Source organism: Pelophylax lessonae (assembly GCF_965119305.1).
Source record: "Pelophylax lessonae genome assembly, chromosome: 1".
NCBI classification, from domain to species: domain Eukaryota; kingdom Metazoa; phylum Chordata; class Amphibia; order Anura; family Ranidae; genus Pelophylax; species Pelophylax lessonae.
This window is the reverse complement of record NC_138768.1, coordinates 832,020,060-832,039,060: the sequence shown is the minus strand read 5'-3', so window position 1 is coordinate 832,039,060 and position 19,001 is coordinate 832,020,060. Positions and strand designations below refer to the sequence as shown.

The 19,001-nt window shown below is 42.2% G+C and overlaps 1 protein-coding gene across 2 annotated transcripts in view; it reads right to left on the bottom strand.

The window, feature by feature from the left end:
* LOC309557588 (catenin alpha-2) overlaps positions 1–19,001 on the bottom strand; it is a 963,358-nt gene that overhangs the window by 841,564 nt on the left and 102,793 nt on the right. For both annotated transcript variants that reach the window (XM_082260379.1, XM_082260380.1), the window contains exon 2: positions 17,404–17,556. In XM_082260379.1, the coding sequence (XP_082116505.1) occupies positions 17,404–17,556 (153 nt within the window). The remainder of the gene's footprint in view (positions 1–17,403; positions 17,557–19,001) is intronic.

Genomic DNA, 19,001 nt, shown 5'->3' with positions numbered 1-19,001 from the left:
CATTATAAGGTTATAATGTTTTATGGGCTCTTCCTTCTCCTATCCTCATAATGCAAATGTATTCTCAAAGTTTAGGCTGCTGTAAGCGTCCAAGTTTTGAGAAGACGATCCCATTATGAAGTTTTTTTGTTGTATGGACTCTTTCTTCTGTAGCGTCACTCCCCACTGGTATTTTGCCCAGGTCTTCCCCACTCTTTGCTCAGCAGCCAGGCACAAGGTAGATTCACACAACCAGGTGCACACATACACATCCGCTCATTGTCTCCAATACCCAGTCTAGGGCTTTTATTTTGTAGCTTTACTGAAGAACTTGGATAGGGAAAGGATATAGCAAGATGATCCGAATTGAACTATTCACACGAGGACTCTAATTTCCTTTTTCTAGTGAAACATAACCTGAAGTCCTTGCAAAGGCACATGCAGACTTCTCAGCAGCACAGGGCAATGTCCCTTAGTAAAGTAGTGGACGGTTCTGGACAAAACTCCAAAAACACTAGCCAGCGTTATTCTTAGTGTGGGGCCTCAGCTGACTTGGAGCATAAGAGGGCTATACCTGTCTAAGGATCCTTAGGGTGCCTGTACTCATAAGGCCCTGCAGCTCCACACGCAGCCTTCTCTCTCCATGATACTAGACCAGATGCACTGTAGACTCTCGCTCTGTCAGCTATGGTAGGACCAGAGTTTCTACACACACTTCCGGTTCTTAGATGTCTCATCTGAAGCCACATGTCAGCAATTCAGGCCCTCGGGTCACCCACCTGAGACCACATGGCAGCAAAATGCTGGGGAAAGCAGAGCCCCTCCCCCAGCCTGGTGAAATTCTCTCCATGCATGACCCAGAGCCCATGTGCTCCTCAAACATAAATACCAACACCCAGCATGCCTAGGGGCACCTCCACTTACAATTGGCCAGGGCTGTATACATATTCACGCTGCCCATCTGCCCAGTCTCCACCTATAGCTCAGGGACACCTAGACAGCATAAACAGCACCAGAGCAGACTCAGCAGCCTGTACTAAACAATCACAGCTCTCTGTTAAGCAGACAGCACATAAACATACCTAGCTGTCTCCCTGTTAAGCAGAGGAATCAAAAACTATAATACACTCATCCTAGCAACTACCTAGCAGGGTGCTACACTTCTCCTAACCTCGTAATAGGAATGTCTTCTCAAAACATAGGCTGCTGAAAGGTCCTTAACCACTTAAGCCCCTGGAAGATTTTACCCCCTTTCTGACCAGGGCCTATTTTGCGATTCGGCACTGCGTGACTTTAACGGACAATTGCGCGGTCGTGCGACACTGTACCTAAACGAATTTGACGTCTTTTTTTCCCACAAACAGAGCTTTCTTTTGGTGATATTTGATCACCTGTACGATTTTTACTTTTTGCGCTATAAACAAAAAAAGGGGCGTCAATTTTGCAAAAATAACAATATTTTTCACATTTTTATATGAAATTCCCCCCAAAAAAATGTAAAAATCAAAATTTTTTAACATTTTAGGCCAATTTGTTTTCTGCTACATATGTTTGGTAAAAAAAATTGCAAAAAGCATGTTTTGATTGGTTTGCGCAAAAGTTATTGCGTTTACTAACTAAGGGAAAGATTTCTGTCATTTTTGGTGTTTTTTTTAACGCGTAATGGCGGCGATCTGCGATTTTTTTGCGGTACTGCGACATTGCGGCGGACAGATCGGACCCTTGACTGACATTTTTGACACTTTTGGGGTTACCAGTGACATTACTACAGTAATCAGTGCTATACATATGCACTGTTACTGCAAAATGACACTGGCAGGGAAAGGGTTAACTTTATTGGGGAAGGAGGGGTTTAGTGTGTCCCCAGGGGCGTGCTTCTAGCTGTGATTGGACATGGCTACTGGTGTAGGAACAGTGATCAACGGTCCTACATAGTAGAACCGTATGATCACTATTCATACACAGGGGAGAATGACAGGCGGCTTGTTTACATTAGCCGCCTGCCTTTCTCCCTTCACGGCGGACGATCGCGAGTGAACGGCGGACATCCCAGGGAACGAGCCGGGGCGTTTGCGCGCCTCTGTGGGCGTGGGCTCGCCTTGCTATTGGCTCACAAGCAAGTGACAGGCTAGTGACGTACCCATATGTCACTTTGCCTGGCCGGGGCTGACCGCCGCAGTATATGTACTTGCGGCGGTCGGCAACCAGTTAAGGTCTTAAGGCCTGAGGAAGATATGAGACAGACTACTGTTGGTCCTCTCAGGCCAGGCCCAGAGGATACCTCTAATATGGTGCCCAGGGGAGGATCCCATGCACCACCGTGAGTCTAGGGAACCAGCCAATGCCAGTCAGGAATGGGTTAAAGAGCAAGGATGCTCCCCCACCACATGGCTGTGCACGTGTAGGACATGCAGCCCAGCTTGGCTACATAACACTTGAACTGCATATTTAGCTGTTTGCATATTACAACATAAAACATGCATACTTCGTTTGCTGCGCCCTCTAAAGAAATATCACATTAGAGACTTAGATGACTATCGGGTAATTATGTGTATTCCATATATGTAGCACTCTTTCCAGGGAGCCACATAATGATGCTTCTGGTGCTGCAATCAATCAAGGCTGCTTCTTGTACACTACCAATCACCCAGCCTCTGTCTCTGCACCATCACAATGCAGTTGGCTCACTGGTCAGATCTGCTGCAGACCCGAGTGACACGGAGCAGGAAAAAAATAACGGCCACATCGAATGTTCGGATGAAACAAAAGAAGCCGTCCTCTCGCTCGCACGCGCCTGCCTTGTCTTTCATTAACTATTCACAGTGGCTTGTATTTCGCTCTGTTACATTTGTTTGTCTCATACCCTGTGGTTTATTATCTGTGTGGATGCAGGAAGAATGTTAAGTAATGTTCCCGGCTGATAGCAGCTTGTGGGAAAAATAACATCATTAGGATCTGTAAACAACTTGGGAATTATAGATGAGGTAAGCTGGTATGTATATGTGTCTATATATTACGTTCTCCAAATTCTATCAATATAAATAGTTCACCAGACTATAATGTATAATATAGGCTCAGCACCATAAGCCCATCCTATAAACTGTGGGAACACTACCTTAGTTAAAGCATCAACTTCTTCCGGACAGCCATTGGAAATCAAAGAAATGGTAGATGGACAGATAACCAAGATGAGCCTTCTAAATTATTCAATATAGGGTTTTGTAAGCAAACGCACTCTCTTTATCAAAAAGCAGTATAACGGACGGCAACAAATGCTTCTATTACCAATGAAAAAAACAAAAATGGTTTAAAAGTAAAGGGATACTAAAGTCTATTTTTTTTTTAAATAAAAAAAAAGAGGTAATTGTTACGTGCTCCATGCAATGTAATTGCACAGAAAGGTCCTTTACCTCTTCTTCTGAAAGTCCCCGGTTGGTGCTGTCACCTTCTCCCTTCCCGGGGTGCCTCCTTAGCAAGCCGGGTGCTAAGGAGGCATGTGATCCCAAGATAGGCTGTGTGCATCTATAGGCACACACACAGCACTGCTAAGCTACACCCCTGATCCCAACTCACAGGAGGTTGACCAACAGCAGCAGTATGCTATAGGTAATCCTTGTAATTAAGCATGAGCTGTCCGTGTGAAATGTGTCAACATTTGATCTTGTTGGTCTGTCTGGCATATTGACGAATTAAGGATTTTATTAACTTCAGCTTCATAATGGTGTGCGGCCATCCTTTCTCTTTCTTTTAACCATTTCGCGCCCATCATATAGCAAAATGATGGCCGCAAAGTGGTTGCCCCATCCTGACTAGGCGTCATATGATGTCAGAGCATTGATTACCAGTGCAGACCCTTGGGGGATGCCACTGGAGCCACCAGGGATTGCCCACCCATGGCCACCATGGATGCCTACCCATGGCCACCAGGGATGCCCACCCATGCCACCAGGGATGCCAATCAGTGCTCAGGGAACCTGTCAGTGCCCTCCTCATCAGTGCTGCCCATCATTGCCATCTATCAGTGCCGCCCACCAGTGCCCATCATTGCCATCTATCAGTGCCGCCCACCAGTGCCCATCATTGCTTATCAGTGCCGCCTATCAGTGCCCATCAGTCCCGCCTATCAGTGCCCCGAATGATTAAGCACACAGTCAGTGTGTAAAACGCACGCGTCTACCTTGTCACGATTGTCATATTTGGATGTCCAATCAATAAATCTGGATTTTGACTCAACCTGGAGTGCTGCCAATTTCTTTTCCTTTATCAGTGCCCATCAGTGCCGCCTATCAGTGCCCATCAATGCTCCATATCAGTGCTACCTATCAGTGCCACATAACAGTGCCCATCAGTGCTGAATATCAGTGCCGCCTATTAATGCCCATCAGTGCTGAATATTAGTGCCACCCCATCAGTGCCTGTCAGTGTGGCCTCATCAGTGCATGTCAGTGCAGGAAAAAACATATTTATTTACAAGATTTTATAACATAAACAAAAAACAGCCCCAAAAATATACTGTCTTTGTAAACAGACAGAAAAGGAGAAGCGGCACACCAATGACATCACTTGTCTCAGAAATTTTTTATTAGGCCATACAAGCAACATAACTCATCCCCACCTGGAGACCACCCCTCTCTGACATATTTCACCTTTACAGGTATAGTAATAAGTAAACAGTTTGCCATTAGAATAAGCTTGAACCTGGACTTGAATGCTACAGTATGTTATAGTGCTTCATTTGTAGATGTATTCATCCCTATCATTATCTATGGTGACCAACAAAATCCTTCAATGTCTGGAAAGTGCCAAGCCAATATCTAGGTTCTCCATATTTACACCGCTTCCATACTATTGGATGATAGCAATTATACAAGACACACAAACACATATATACACACACACACACATATATATATATATATATATATATATATATATATATATATATAGATATAGATTTATACAGTATATGACTTAAGGTTTCAGTGCCATTACCAAAAGCAATACAAACCCAATAGTCGCCCCATCAATGTCCTCTTTACAACTAAAAGAAAGAAAATGTAGCTAGAGTGTGGTTTTAGGTTGCAATTTGAATTCTAAAATATATGTGGAATTCTACATAAAATGCAATATAAAAAAAATTGACACACGCAGCGTAAAATATGCAATACCACGCAACTTGCCATTTGATCTCATTGATACACCCCATGTTCCTCATATCACATGCAGTTTTATTGTCCAGGAAAAGCGGAAATAAGAAACTTTGACAGGAACGCAGACATTCTGTTGTTATTATTATTATTATTTTCAAAGATACGCGCTGCTTAGCAACCGACGGCTCACAAATCATTTGAATCTACCTCCTGAGCGCTGAAGATATCATTACCAAACAAACAAGATTCATTTGCTTGTCTCAGGGCCATAAGATCTTTCTTCAAGCTACCACCTTATGAATAGGAAACAATTTAGATAGAAACAAATAGTTGATAATTACCTCTTCAGAGTGCAGAAAGCATGGATTAATCATAACAGGCTAAGTAGACATCACAACCGTGTACACAATATTTTCTTTATCTTTTTTTTTTAAAGGGAAGATCAGAAGCAGACAACTTTTAAGGCTCACTCCAATCCAAAATGACAACTGCACTTAAAGCGGAGTTCCACCCTAAAATTATACTTACCTCCATCTTCTTGCTCCGGGTCACCTGAAAAACAAATGGATAATTGCAATTTTTTTTTTACTTACCTTGTTTAGAAGATAATATACTCACCTTACTTCCTCTTCCTCCCCTTTGGCGGCCACGGCGATTCGTCACTTTCTGCCTTGCAATGATTCCTGGGAGCTGAACGTCATCGCTCCCAGCAATCAATGCGCCTGCACCGGCCCCGACGTCAGTTCCGGTGCAGGCGCCGTCATACCTTGCTAAACAGCTTCTGGGCATGCCCAGAAGCTGTGCAGGGATGACGCTGCGGCGCCGGAAGTGACGGTGGGGCCGGTGCAGTGCATCGTGGGACCGAAGAAGACGGAAGAGGACACAGAAGAGGATCGCGCTGGCTTCAAGCTGCCCACACCTGAGATGGCAGCGCTGGACAATACATTTTCAAGGTAAGTATTTCTTCTAAAAGGTAAGTGCAACCCGGGACAGATCAGAGGCTATCCATTGTGGAATGCACTAGCCCTGACTGTCCCGGGGGTATTTTTATTAAAAAAAACTTTCCCAGGGTGGAACTCCGCTTTAAACTCATACAGTAGGCACAGCGGACGTGGCTGGTTCTCCTCTCCCCTGGACAAAACATGCTAAAAACCCTTGCAATGTGGGCATAACCCCAACTCAAGGGGTATTTTGTTTTTAACTGCCTAGAGTTACCCTTTAAGTGTAGCTAAGTTGTTTTTTTTAAGAGTTGAAATAAATTGGTATTAAACCCACATTGATCTACTGCTCTTTACATTAAGATCCACTCCAATAGTATTGTAGTAATGGTATTTTCTTTCTTGTGATCACAATTCTTACTTTTTATCTGCCATGATTTTCCTATTCTTGTGTCCCTCTGCTCAGTCCTTCTCAGAACTTCTGGTTGGGGAATGAGCCCTGGGAACATCAGAACTCTAAATCTTTGGGGTTACATGTCCCATGACTTCTTACGAGCTGCCTGTTGCATGTGCAGTTTGGGCTGCGAGTACTCCAGTGTTGTGTTTGGCCAACAAATGTGCACACTGCTGCCTTTACTGTACACTGGTGCTGTGTTCAGCAGACACATGCAGAGTATGGACCACTAGGTCTGTGGTGCTATGTTTGGCCAATGCTTGCTCAGTATGGGCCACTGGCTGTACTGCACTCTAGCTCTGTGTTCAGTAAATGCATGCACAATATGCACAGTTTCTACTACTGACTTCCTACTCTGAACCCTAGTACTGGTTCATCAACCTAAAATCCTGCTCCCCTCTAGTAACTTCCTGATGTAAAGGGAACTCTGCAGACTCTGATTTAAAAGAGAACTCTGTGGACTCTGGTGTATGGGATAACACTGGGGACTTTGATGTAAGGAGGGAATGCTGGGAAGAATCTGATTTAAGGGGAATATATGTGGACTCTGATGTAAAGGGAAACTCTTATATAAGGGGGGCACTTTGGTTTAGGGGGGGACACTGATGTAAGGGAAACTGCTGGGGACTGTGATTCAAGTGAAAACTCTGATGTGAACTGGGGGTTCATCCTGGCTGCTGCACTTTATATGCTGTTTTAGGTTGATTTCTCCCGACCCTTGCATTCTATATGTAGCACCCTCCTAGGTAGGTGCTAGAGAGTAAGTATAGTTTTGGCTCTGTCTGCCTATCAGAGGAGCAGCAGGCAAATTCTATTTTGCTTTCTGTTTAACAGAGAGCAGGATCTGTGAGTTAGGTCTGCTCATGGTGCTCAGTGTGTGATTCAGCTGGTCTAGGGAGTGTCCACACTGGTCCAATAGGGAGGCATATTGGACAGTGGAGGAAACCAGGCCAATGGGTACACAGGCTTTGATACAGCCTCATTGGCACATACTGGTTGTCTCGGTGCATTCTGGGGTGTGATTTAAAAGCCAGGAGCACATGTGATCGGGGACTTTGGCTGGTGAGCAGAGTCCCGAAGGGAGGGTCATGGCTGTCTCCTCCTCTGCGTTGGTGGCACGTGGTCACAGGCAGTCGGCCTGGTGAACCAGAAGGAAGGAGCTGAACCCAGAGGTCCAGGAGAGCTTACTAGTGGGGTTGAGACACCGAAGAACCTGGAAAGACGGTATTGTGAGTACATGGGATCGTATCTGAGGGCCTGACCTGTGAGGGGGCCACCCCGGAGTAGAGTAGTCAGAGGACCAGTGTCAGCTGGTGGAATGAAAAGGGGTGCTAGGCAAGTACCCTGAAGATAGTTGCGCATTCAAGTCTTCATACAGAGACTTTACCCTAAATGCATCTAGTGGTAAGGTGAATCTGCAGCTTGGCTGCATCTTCAGATAGGAGTCCTCATCAACTGTGAATAGTTCAATTTTGGAGTATCCCACTCTATCCCTTCTCCCATACCTATTTAAAATAAAACAACAAAAACAACTACAGCCCCTAGAATGATCAGTGACTGAGCTGGAAAAGTAAAGTGTTAAGTGTGTGCATACAGTTGCTAACGGTAACCCAGAGGGACCCACAAAGGTTAAGAATTCAGCAGTTCTCAAGGGGGCAGTGCTACATATACATTATGTGGTACATTACATAGTCCTGACCAAAGTGTTCATTGTCTCAACAGTTGTTGGTTTTAATGAAGTTCTTCTTTAACCACTTTACATCTGCCTGCAGTAATATTACTGTGGCAGAGTGGCTCGTTATCGTCTGACGACGTAGTACTACGTCGTCAGACACTCCTCTTTCTCGGCGGCGCGTGCGCCCGCTGTATTCAGTCACAGCGGGAGTCGGGCCAGGGGAGGAGCAGCGGCGATCGCTGCCGCTCTTCCCCGATCGTCGGGGATCTAGTGTGGAGATCCGCCTGCTTGTGTAAACACAAGCGGGCGGATCTCCTAAGTGACAGGCAGGGTCAGATTGCAGGGTTCAGCATAGCTGAACCCTGGATCTGTCCTTGTGTCACTCAGTCACCTCCCCCCACACACGTCAGTAAGCACCAGGCATACATTAACCCCTCCCTCTCCAATAAAATTAACCCCTTCCCTGCCAGTGTCATTTTTACAGTAACAGTGCATATTTTTGGCACTGATTACTGCAGTAATGTCACTGGTACCCCCAAAAGTGTCAAAAATGTCAGTCAAGGGTCCGATCTGTCCGCCGCAATGTCGCAGTCCCGCAAAAAAAAAAAACACAGATCGCCGCCATTACGCGTTAAAAAAAACCCCACCAAAAATGACAGAAATCTTTCCCTTAGTTAGTAAACGCAATAACTTTTGCGCAAACCAATCAAAATACGCTTATTGTGATTTTTTTACCAAACATGGGTAGCAGAAAACAAATTGGCCAAAAATTTAAAAAAAAATTGGTTTTTACATCTTTTTTGGGGGGAATTTCATATAAAAAAATGTTAAAAATATTGTTATTTTTTCAAAATAAACGCTCTTTTTTTGTTTATAGCACAAAAAGTAAAAAATCGCACAGGTGATCAAATAACACCAAAAGAAAGCTCTGTTTGTGGGGAAAAAAGGACGTCAATTTCGTTTGGGTACGGCGTTGCATGACCGCGCAATTGTCAGTTAAATTCACACAGCGCAGAATCGCAAAAAGTGGCCCAGACGTAAGACAGCAAAATGCTCTAGTGGTAAAGTGGTTAAGATAGACTCTTTCAAACAAAATGTTATCTTTTTTTGTATCCACAAAAGCATAAGTAATGGAAATGTTTATTTTTAAAAACTCAGGCTGGGCATTGAAGCAAACCTTTTACTTTGCTTTGCATGAGCAAAAAATAGGGGTAAGTCTCTATGTGGGCCCATTACTCTCAGCAATATTGCCTTAGCTGTGTGTTAGTTTGGATTGGATCTATTGGTAAAAAGCAAATGTCAAGTATTACCACAGATAAGATGATTAAGATTAATTCATGGTTCCTTCTGCACAATATTACATTTACCCTGATTAGCCTAGAGCACAGAGATGCTGTAAAACTTAAAATAAAGTTAAAATAAAAAAATTCCCTACTTGAGAAAGGTAATATTTTCACAGTATAATTTCTATTGCAGTCCGATTCATTCTAATATTGCATTAACATTAAGTTTTATCTATATTTACGTCAGAAAATGCATTGCTTTTACTTCCTAAATGGCAAAGAAAATGGCTATCTTACTATAATTACGTTTCCATTTAGCAGGCTCCATCTAATTTTATACAACGTAGTAAATTTCCAATTTTTACACCAGTTTTGTCCATTGAAAGCTGTCGTGGTAATTGATGTCTTATTCTAATGGGGAAAAGTTCAAATATAAGAATGAAATGGAGTCTGAGTCAAATGTGTTAACCCATCTGTAGCCTGAAAGAAAATATGATTTGTGTACATTGCTTATTTTTATAAATGTACTTTATAATAATAATAATAATAATAATAAAAAAAATGCAGATTACAATTTTTAGTGTTTTTATTTTTAAAATAAGTCTTTTATTTCTTTTGAAATGTTTTGTTAAACAATCACTTTGAATTATTGCATGAATTTTCATATTCAACTTTTTACCCAAAATTGCTATTTAACCACTTTACCACCAGAGGATTTTGCTGTCTTACGTCTGGGCCACTTTTTGCGATTCGGCACTGTGCGACTTTAACTGACAATTGCGCGGTCATGCAACGCCGTACCCAAACAAAATTTACGTCCTTTTTTTCCCACAAACAGAGATTTCTTTTGGTGGTATTTGATCGCCTGTGCGATTTTTATTTTTTGCGCTATAAATAAAAAAATAGAGACAATTTTGAAAAAAATAACAATATTTTTCAAATTTTTTTATATGAAATTCCCCCACCAAAATAATTTAAAAATCAAAATGTTTTATCATTTTTGGCCAATTTGTTTTCTGCTACATATTTTTGGTCAAAAAAATCTGAATAAGCGTATTTTGATTGGTTTGCACAAAAGTTATTGCGTTTACTAACTAAGGGAAAGATTTCTGTCATTTTTGGTGTTTTTTTTTTTAACGAGTAATGGCGGCGATCTGCGATTTTTTTTTGCGGGACTGCGACATTGCGGCGGACAGATCGGACCCTTGACTGGCATTTTTGGCACTTTTGGGGGTACCAGTGACATTACTACAGTAATTAGTGCTATACATATGCACTGTTACTGTAAAAATGACACTGGCAGGGAAGGGGTTAATTTTTATTGGTGATCAGGGGGTTAATGTATGCCTGGTGCTTACTGACGTGTGTGGGGGGAGGTGACTGAGTGACACAGGGCTATGCTGAACCCTGCAATCTGACCCTGTCTGTCACTTAGGAGATCCGCCCGCTTTGCTTACACAAGCGGGCGGATTTCCACACTCGATCCCCAACGATCGGGGAAGAGCAGCGGTGATCACCACCTCTCTTCCCCTGGTCCGACTCCCGCTGTGACTGAATACAGTGGGAGCGAGCCTACGGCGCCGCGCGCGCGCCGCCAAGAGAGGGCAATGTCTGGCGACGTAGGTCTACGTCGCCAGACGATAACGAACCACTTTGCCGCAGTACAGTCAACGTGACTGGTCGGCAAGTGGTTAAGGCTCAACGCTATCCATAGAAACAGATGGTTTGATTCTCAGGAGAAAGTAGAATATAAGTAGAATATTATAGCCCCCAACTGTCCCTAATTTCAAGAGACTGTCCCTGATTTGGAACAAAGTCCCTCTGTCCCTCTTTCCTCCTCATTTGTCCCTAATTTTGGTTTGATCTATATTGTTGTATATAAAATGCACTTTTTATCTTTTAAAAAGTGTTTCCTAGTGCTAAACCTTTCATCCAAATTCTAAATTGCTGCATTTGTAAGTTTCAAAAGCTTGTACAAATAGTAGTGGTAAAAAAAAAAAAAAAAAAAAAAAAAAAGCACTTGTGGGTTTAAATAATATTTTGTTATTTTTATTCTCCTTTAACCACTTTACAACTTTACGACCGCCCGCGGTTATACTGCGGCAGGCAGCCGCTACTGCACAAACCGCCGTAGGTATATGTCAGTCGCACGCAGGGAGCTAGGGGACGCCCCAGCTCGTCAGCGGGGAAGCTGATGCACGGGGCAGGTGGCTCTGATTTCCGCCTGACACCCGCGATAGCTCCCCACTGAGAGAGAAGAATGGTCAGCTGTTGTAAACACAGCTGACCGTTCTTCTCCCTGGAATGATCATAGAGCCCCTGTGATCCTTCTATATAGGAACACAGGTCTCTATGATCATTTCACAAACCACACCCCCTCACAGTTAGAAACACGCCCCTAGGTACAAATGTAACCCCTTGATCACCCACAGTGTTAACCCCTTCCCTGCCAGTGTCATTAGTACAGTAACAGTGCACATTTTTAGCACTGATTACTGTAGTAATGTCATTGGTCCCCCCAAAAGTGTCAAAAATGTCAGCAGTCAGGGGTCCAATCTGTCCGCCGCAATGCCGCACTCCCGCACTCCCGCACTCCCACAAAAAATCGCAGATCATGGCCATTACTAGTAAAAAATAAAAAAAAAATATAAAAATCTTTCCCGTAGTTAGTAGACGCAAAAACTTTTGTGCAAACCAATTTAAAATACGCTTATTGTGATTTTTTTTACCAAAAATATGTAGCAGAAAACAAATTGGCCTAAAATATTAAAAAAGTTTGATTTTTAAATTTTTTTGGGAATGTTATATAGCATAATGTAAAAAATATCGTTTTTTTTTTTTTTTTTCAGAATTGTCGCTGTTTTTTTGTTTATAGCGCAAAAAATAAAAAATGCACAGGTGATCAAATACCACCAAAAGAAAGCTCTATTTGTGGGACAAAAAGGACATCAATTTTAATTAGGTACAATGTCGCACGACCGCGCAATTGTCCGTTAAAGTAACGCAGTGCCGAATCGCAAAATATGGCCTGGTCATTAACGGGCCAAATCCTTCCGGTCCAGAAGTGTTGAAGAGGGAGTGACAAGGGGTGTGTCATATACCTATATCATTTTGTTAATAGGTGTCCCTCGTTCCCATTTTAAAAAATGTGGGAGGTAATGAATATCCCTTATCCATCATCCAGTGCATTGTGTCAGACTTTGGATGTAGAGAGACTGAGCTATCTACCCCTAACCCCTTTGGTCAGTAGTCTGGTGATCTTGGCGGTGAGGCAGAAGATAAATTCCTATATGCACCAACCATACGCCCTTTGCTGTTTCTCACATACAGAAAGCTTGGTGTCAACACTAATGAGATTCTAATCTCTCTTGGAAGTTTGAATGTAACTAATGGCACACCTCAGGAAGTACAGTCCTAGTCTTCTTGTCGTTACTAAGCTCTGCAATTTAGGTCTCTGCAGTTCGCTCCTGTAAACGAATCAAGAATGGCTAAATTAAATGCTGGGAATTCAGCCTTGGCCTGATCAAGCAATCGTAGGGTTTGTAAGATTTGTGTAAGCCTAGAGTTTTGGACTAGACTTACAATAGCAGACATAGCAGCCCAATGCTCAGGACAAGCACAGACAAAATTAGTACAACACAGTCCTAAAAATGGACTGGAATAATCCAAGGTATGAACAGCTAGATATATGCTAGAGAAAGACAGACCTTTTCAGAGCATGAACAAACAAACCAGAAGAAGCTTAACTACTCAACTATCAACTTAACTACTTAACCACTATCAGAAGAAGCTTAACTACTGATTAGGACAGGTCTGTACTGCAGAGATCCGAGCTGCAGTACTAAATGATAACCATGCTCAAGGCAGATCTTTAAGACTGGAGATTCTCAAGGCAAGTCTTTACATTATCCCCATCATATGTCCCCCCAACCATTATTTAGGGCCAGAACAGACAGGGAAGTTCTGAGCCAGGAAATTCTAGACTAATAGGGTTCTCAAATGTGGATGTCACAAGTAAGGAGTACCCCATCTTTGGATTTTCATGTCACTTGCAATGTATGTAGCAGGCTACACCTCCTTTAACTTTTTTCACCCCAAAAACCCTGTATCCACAATACTGTTGCATATGAAAACGATCCTTGCTGATTCTCTTGCTTGTGTATAAATAGTACCCAAGGCCTTTGTTAAATGTCAGCTTCCTAGTCCTCCCATTTCAACAGTTTAGAAGCTCTCTTTAAAACCCCAATAAAATAATGTCTTCTCACGTCTGTTAGGGAACCTCTGCACCATTGGCATATGCCACTATTGCAATGTTAATAACTATTAATCAAGCGTATTCAATTCATTTAAACTTTCCATTCCTCAAGCATGTGCACACAGTATAGGGTGACCAGACGTCCCCAGTTTCCGGGGACAGTCCCCGGACTGAGGACACTGTCCCGGGACCAAGTCTCACCCCAGTTTTTTTCCCCGAATTGCAGGGCCGGACTGGCCTACTGGGATAGCTGTAAATTTCCTGGTAGGCCAGCAAGGCCACCTGCCATGGGGCCGCTTTGAGGGCAATCCAAAACAGTATCGCTCCACTGGTATGTGGGAAGGTGAGTGGTCTTGTGTGCTCTTTGTTATCACCACCTAGGGTCTTGCTTCCCCCTCAGGACCAAGGCTGAAAAACAACAACAAGAGAAGGGCGCACTGACCTTGTGCATTACCACTTAATACATTTATTAAAATCCAAAAAAGCTTACATTGTACTCATAAATGCATGATAATTGCACACATGTAAAGAAAATGGAACCAATCACCTCTAGGACTGCCAGGATACTCCTATAGTGCTGGATGACGTGATAGTGTCCACATATGCCTGGCTGGTTGGTTTCGAGGGAGAACCCTCTTCTTCAGAGCCAAAAGTACTACTTAGTGCAGTAGTATTTTTGGCTCTGAAGAAGAGGGTTTTCCCTCTAAACGCATCAGCCAGGCATATGCGGACGCCATCACGTCATCCAGCACCAAAGGAGTATCCTGGCAGTCCTGGAGGCAATTGGTTCCATTTTCTTTACATGTGTGCTATTATCATGCATTTGTGGGAACAAGGTATGCTTTTTTGGATTTTAATCCATTTTTAGTGGTAATGCACAATGTCAGTGCAACCTTCTCTTGTTGTTGCTTTGAGGGCAGCAGCCCCTGATTTTTTGGGGATCAGGAGATTGCCAGGGCACTGCAAGGGCACTGTTCATAATAACTTGACATCTGATTGGCAGAATTCCTTATGACCTCTTCGACTTGTAGTCCCATGCAGTGCTAGCTGCGGAGGGGAGGGATCTGTGCATGGAGGATATACAAATGGTGCCCACAGTTAGTTGGATTAGCTCTGAGGAAGGGAGCGTGTCTCCCGAAACGCATCAGATTTCCAACCACAGAGATGCATGACCCTTGTCACTGGAGTTGTATTTAACATGTGTTTTATTTCTTTTTTTTTTTTGTTACTATGTTTTTAGCTATTTCAATAATTTTCCAGGGTCTCTTAGGTAATGCACTAGGCGTTTGCGCCCCCCCCCCTTTTTTTTTTTCCTGCTTTTAGTGAATTTGATTATTTATGTTTGAAGGTATCCTTAGTGTTGTTACCAATCTTTTACTGTTCTGAATTGTTCATTTATATTGTTATTGTTGAACCAAAATTCTTTAGTAAGAATAAAATACAAAATACGCATTGAAAGCAATTTTCATCTCATGGACGAAATGTGAGAAATAAGGTAAATCACACAATCATTTCATAAACACGTACCACATACGCTGCATATATGATTTGAGGAAAATATTCTTATAAAATAGTTTACCATTTGCCAATAAAAAAAAAAAAAAAAAATATGTCCCCCGGATTTCATTTTAAAAAGCTTGTCACCTTAACATAGTAGTGACTTTAGAATCTTCTATAGCAGCTGTTTTGAACACGCTTTGTTTAGACATTGACCTAAACCATTCTCTGGCATATTTAGCACTGTGGCCTGGCCTTAAATCTCTGTTAGTGACCTGATTCAGTGATGGCACAAAGGTCCCAGAGAGTTTGAGAAACTATTCCTGGGATCTCTCTACAATAAAACTGGTTAGAACGTAGATGTTCACTGATACCTGCTTTGATTCTTCATTTCTGACTGGAACTGGATTTGCCTAACAACACTTTTCTAATTGCAAACATGATTTGGATTTGTTTTTGACCATTAGCCCTGATCCTTTGATTTTTAATCTAAACTTGTCTGCAATCTGCCCTGGCCTCTGGCCTGTACTAATGTTTTCCGGCAGCCAATCCCATTCTTTCCATCAGGGGCAGTTGTGAACCTCAGATACTTCTGGAACCTGCACTTTGATGAGAGTCTTTAGCAAGCTACTGTTGGTACAACGAGTCCCCTGTACTTGTGATGTTTGGAAGCTTATCCTATTTAAACACCTCCCTGTCTATAGTAAAGATGCAAATTGAAAAACTAAAAAAATTTGCGCCAAGTGGATAATTAAATGTGTGTGTATGGAATAAAATGAAGGATTGCAGCTGCCACACATCCACCAATGGGGGGAAAACAGTATATAATATCTTGAAGTAGTAACCTCAATTTTAGCAGCGCATATACCTTACCATACTAAATATATCCTACAAAATAGGTAGTGCTTATTTTAAAGTGACTGTGTTATAAATTAATATCTCTGTGCGGTATTAAAGTGCTGTAGTGACAAACCCAGGGTGCTCCCCTTTCTATAATATCAATCCTTTTTAAAACTATAAAATATATTAAAGTGCATGTACTACAATCACATAAAATGCTGTTTGATTTTTTAAAATAAGTTAAAATCATATACAAGTCAGTTAAAATATAACATTGCCCTATATGGCAGCCGCATGCAATTTTACCGGTTAGAAGGTGTCACCAAGCTCGTTAGGTTACATATAATGTTGTCCCTTCCTGGCGTGTGGTCCGACCCCCGGCGTGTGTTTCACGGCTATACTCAACAGTGAGGCGGCGTGTGTGTCAGCTTGACATGTTTCGTCATTACGTTGACGTCTTCGGAAGAGCTTGTATATGATTTTAACTTATTTTAATAAATTAAATGCAAAAGTAGTTCCTAAATAACTGCCTTGTTTTCCTGTCCCGGCACAGTGCTGTCTCCATTCCACTTAAACTGTGCTGAGCAACATTGTGGGTGACCAAAAACGTAATTCCTCAATATCAGGTAGACAGTGGACCTCCAACCTGTGGCCCCTGTAGAGATCCCTAAAATCATTGTGACTTCAACATATTTATTGAGGAAATCATTACACCTTGAGAGGAACTCCTTAACGAGCAGACCCTAGATCCCACAACATTGTGTTATGGGGCCTCATTTTTTTTTTGCCAGGTCTGTATACATGTATGCACATATGTCATTTGAGGTTTTCATTCTATTCTTATTTGCAATCCTAAACTCAATGGCTTTTGTACAATACATATAGATTTTTGCCTTTGTGTTCCTACTATGTCAAAGTTTTTATTTATTTATACATTCATTTTCTTGCTTACTAATGCATATACGTGCGCCATAGTCGAGTCTTTGTTTGTCGAGTCAAACATTCTGCATATGGAAACTATTTGAAACAACTATTATTGCCAATAATGACATAAGATCGTAAAGTATCAAGCGCACACATACAAGTATACCTTATAAAGCACATATTTTTTTACCATACACCAAAATATTACAGTACATCCAGGTTTCACTGTATGATTTTCAACAACAATAAAAGAAAATCTTTGGGGGTTTGGGGAAAAAAAAATATACCTTGAAAGCCAGTTCTGCACAGCTCATTATCTCATAAAGGTAATATAACATCCGTCCAGACTGCTTTAATGCCTCACAAGGAACATGAAAGAACGTCTTTTGATGTGAAACAAAGGCTTACCTCCACCAATTTGTTGGCATGTTCACGGAACACTTGGGCATATTCCTTTACCTCCTTCTCATTACCGCTCTTTGCTGCCTCGATGAGAACCAGCAGGGGAACGTTCGTCTCCAGAAAAGAGTCTGAGATATGGTCCATTACAGCTTTCCGGAGCTGGCAAACAAGAATTAAAACAAAAAAAAATGTTCTATTAGTGGTGAAACAAGTTACCATGTAAATCAGGAAAAATTAACAAGTATTATTCATGAAAATTAGACAGTTCCATGAGTTTGATTGTCAATTAATTTTGGTTTTTGAGGAACACTCCAGCCAGACATGACATTTTTTAAACTCAAAATGTGGCCACAGCCTATGTGGTAGGTGCCTCCTCTTTTTACCCTGCATTTATGTAGATCAGTTTGCCATACCATGCGCTAAATCTCTGTGGCTGCCCTAAATCTGAACGTACAAATACCAAGGATGAGCATTTCCTGGTTTCAAGCACCTACCTCTGGGGTTTTTAGACAGGAAGGTTTCACTGTATTGAATCACATAAGTTTCTAAATCCTCACAGAAGCATTGTAAGCAAGGTTTGCTGCATTTGGTTGCATTGGATTATGCAAAACTTAGGCGCCCTTAAAAAGTTATTACCCAAACTCCGTCACCACCACCAGCACCCCAGTATGAAACAAAGCAGCTCAGGCAGCAATATATATCTTCAACCCAGGCTGTAATATGCACCTTCCACCCAGGCAGCAATATGCATCTTCAACCCAGGCTGTAATATGCACCTTCCACCCAGGCTGTAATATGCACCTTCCACCCAGGCTGTAATATGCATCTTCAACCCAGGCTGTAATATGCACCTTCCACCCAGGCTGTAATATGCACCTTCCACCAGGCTGTAATATGCACCTTCCACCCAGGCTGTAATATGTACCTTCCACCAGGCTGCAATATGCCCCTTCAACATCAGCATCATCCTTCATCATTATGGACTACCCAGCTTGGAGAAGAGGCCAAGAGAAAGAGCACCATGCAGCATTATATATCCAGCCTAAGGACTTTGAGAAAGGCGAGATAAAAAAAGTAGTAAATCATACACCCTGTCGGGGCTTCCGAGAGAAAAGGGGGGCACTATGAGTAGGTATTTTCGCTCTTGGATGGTCGACTTTGAGGGAGAAGTGATGATAAACAAACAAAAAAAAAAACTTCCAGTTCTACTTGAAGTACCTCTTGAGCTCATTTCTACTTGTCCTAGCTAGATAAAGTATTATTTTGACAAACTACAATGTCTCTAATAACTCAGAATGTTCTGTTTTACATGTATTAATTCCTGAAACTCATAACCGTTGATGACAAATTTACTTTGACAAGCAGAACTGCCCCCTGAACTCATTAGATGTACCCCCTGGGGTTAAAAGCCTGTGCTGTTTAGGACTATATGAGGAATATACTCTGAAGCAGACAGCCAGGACCGGTAGGTCACAGAAGATGTGCAGTTATCAGGGTGGATGGGGGAAATCTCCCTGGTCGGCCCCAGGCAGCTTTAAGCAGCCAACAGGAGACCAAACCTTGCTTCAATCCTACGCAACGTAAAAATTAAACAATGAGCAGAG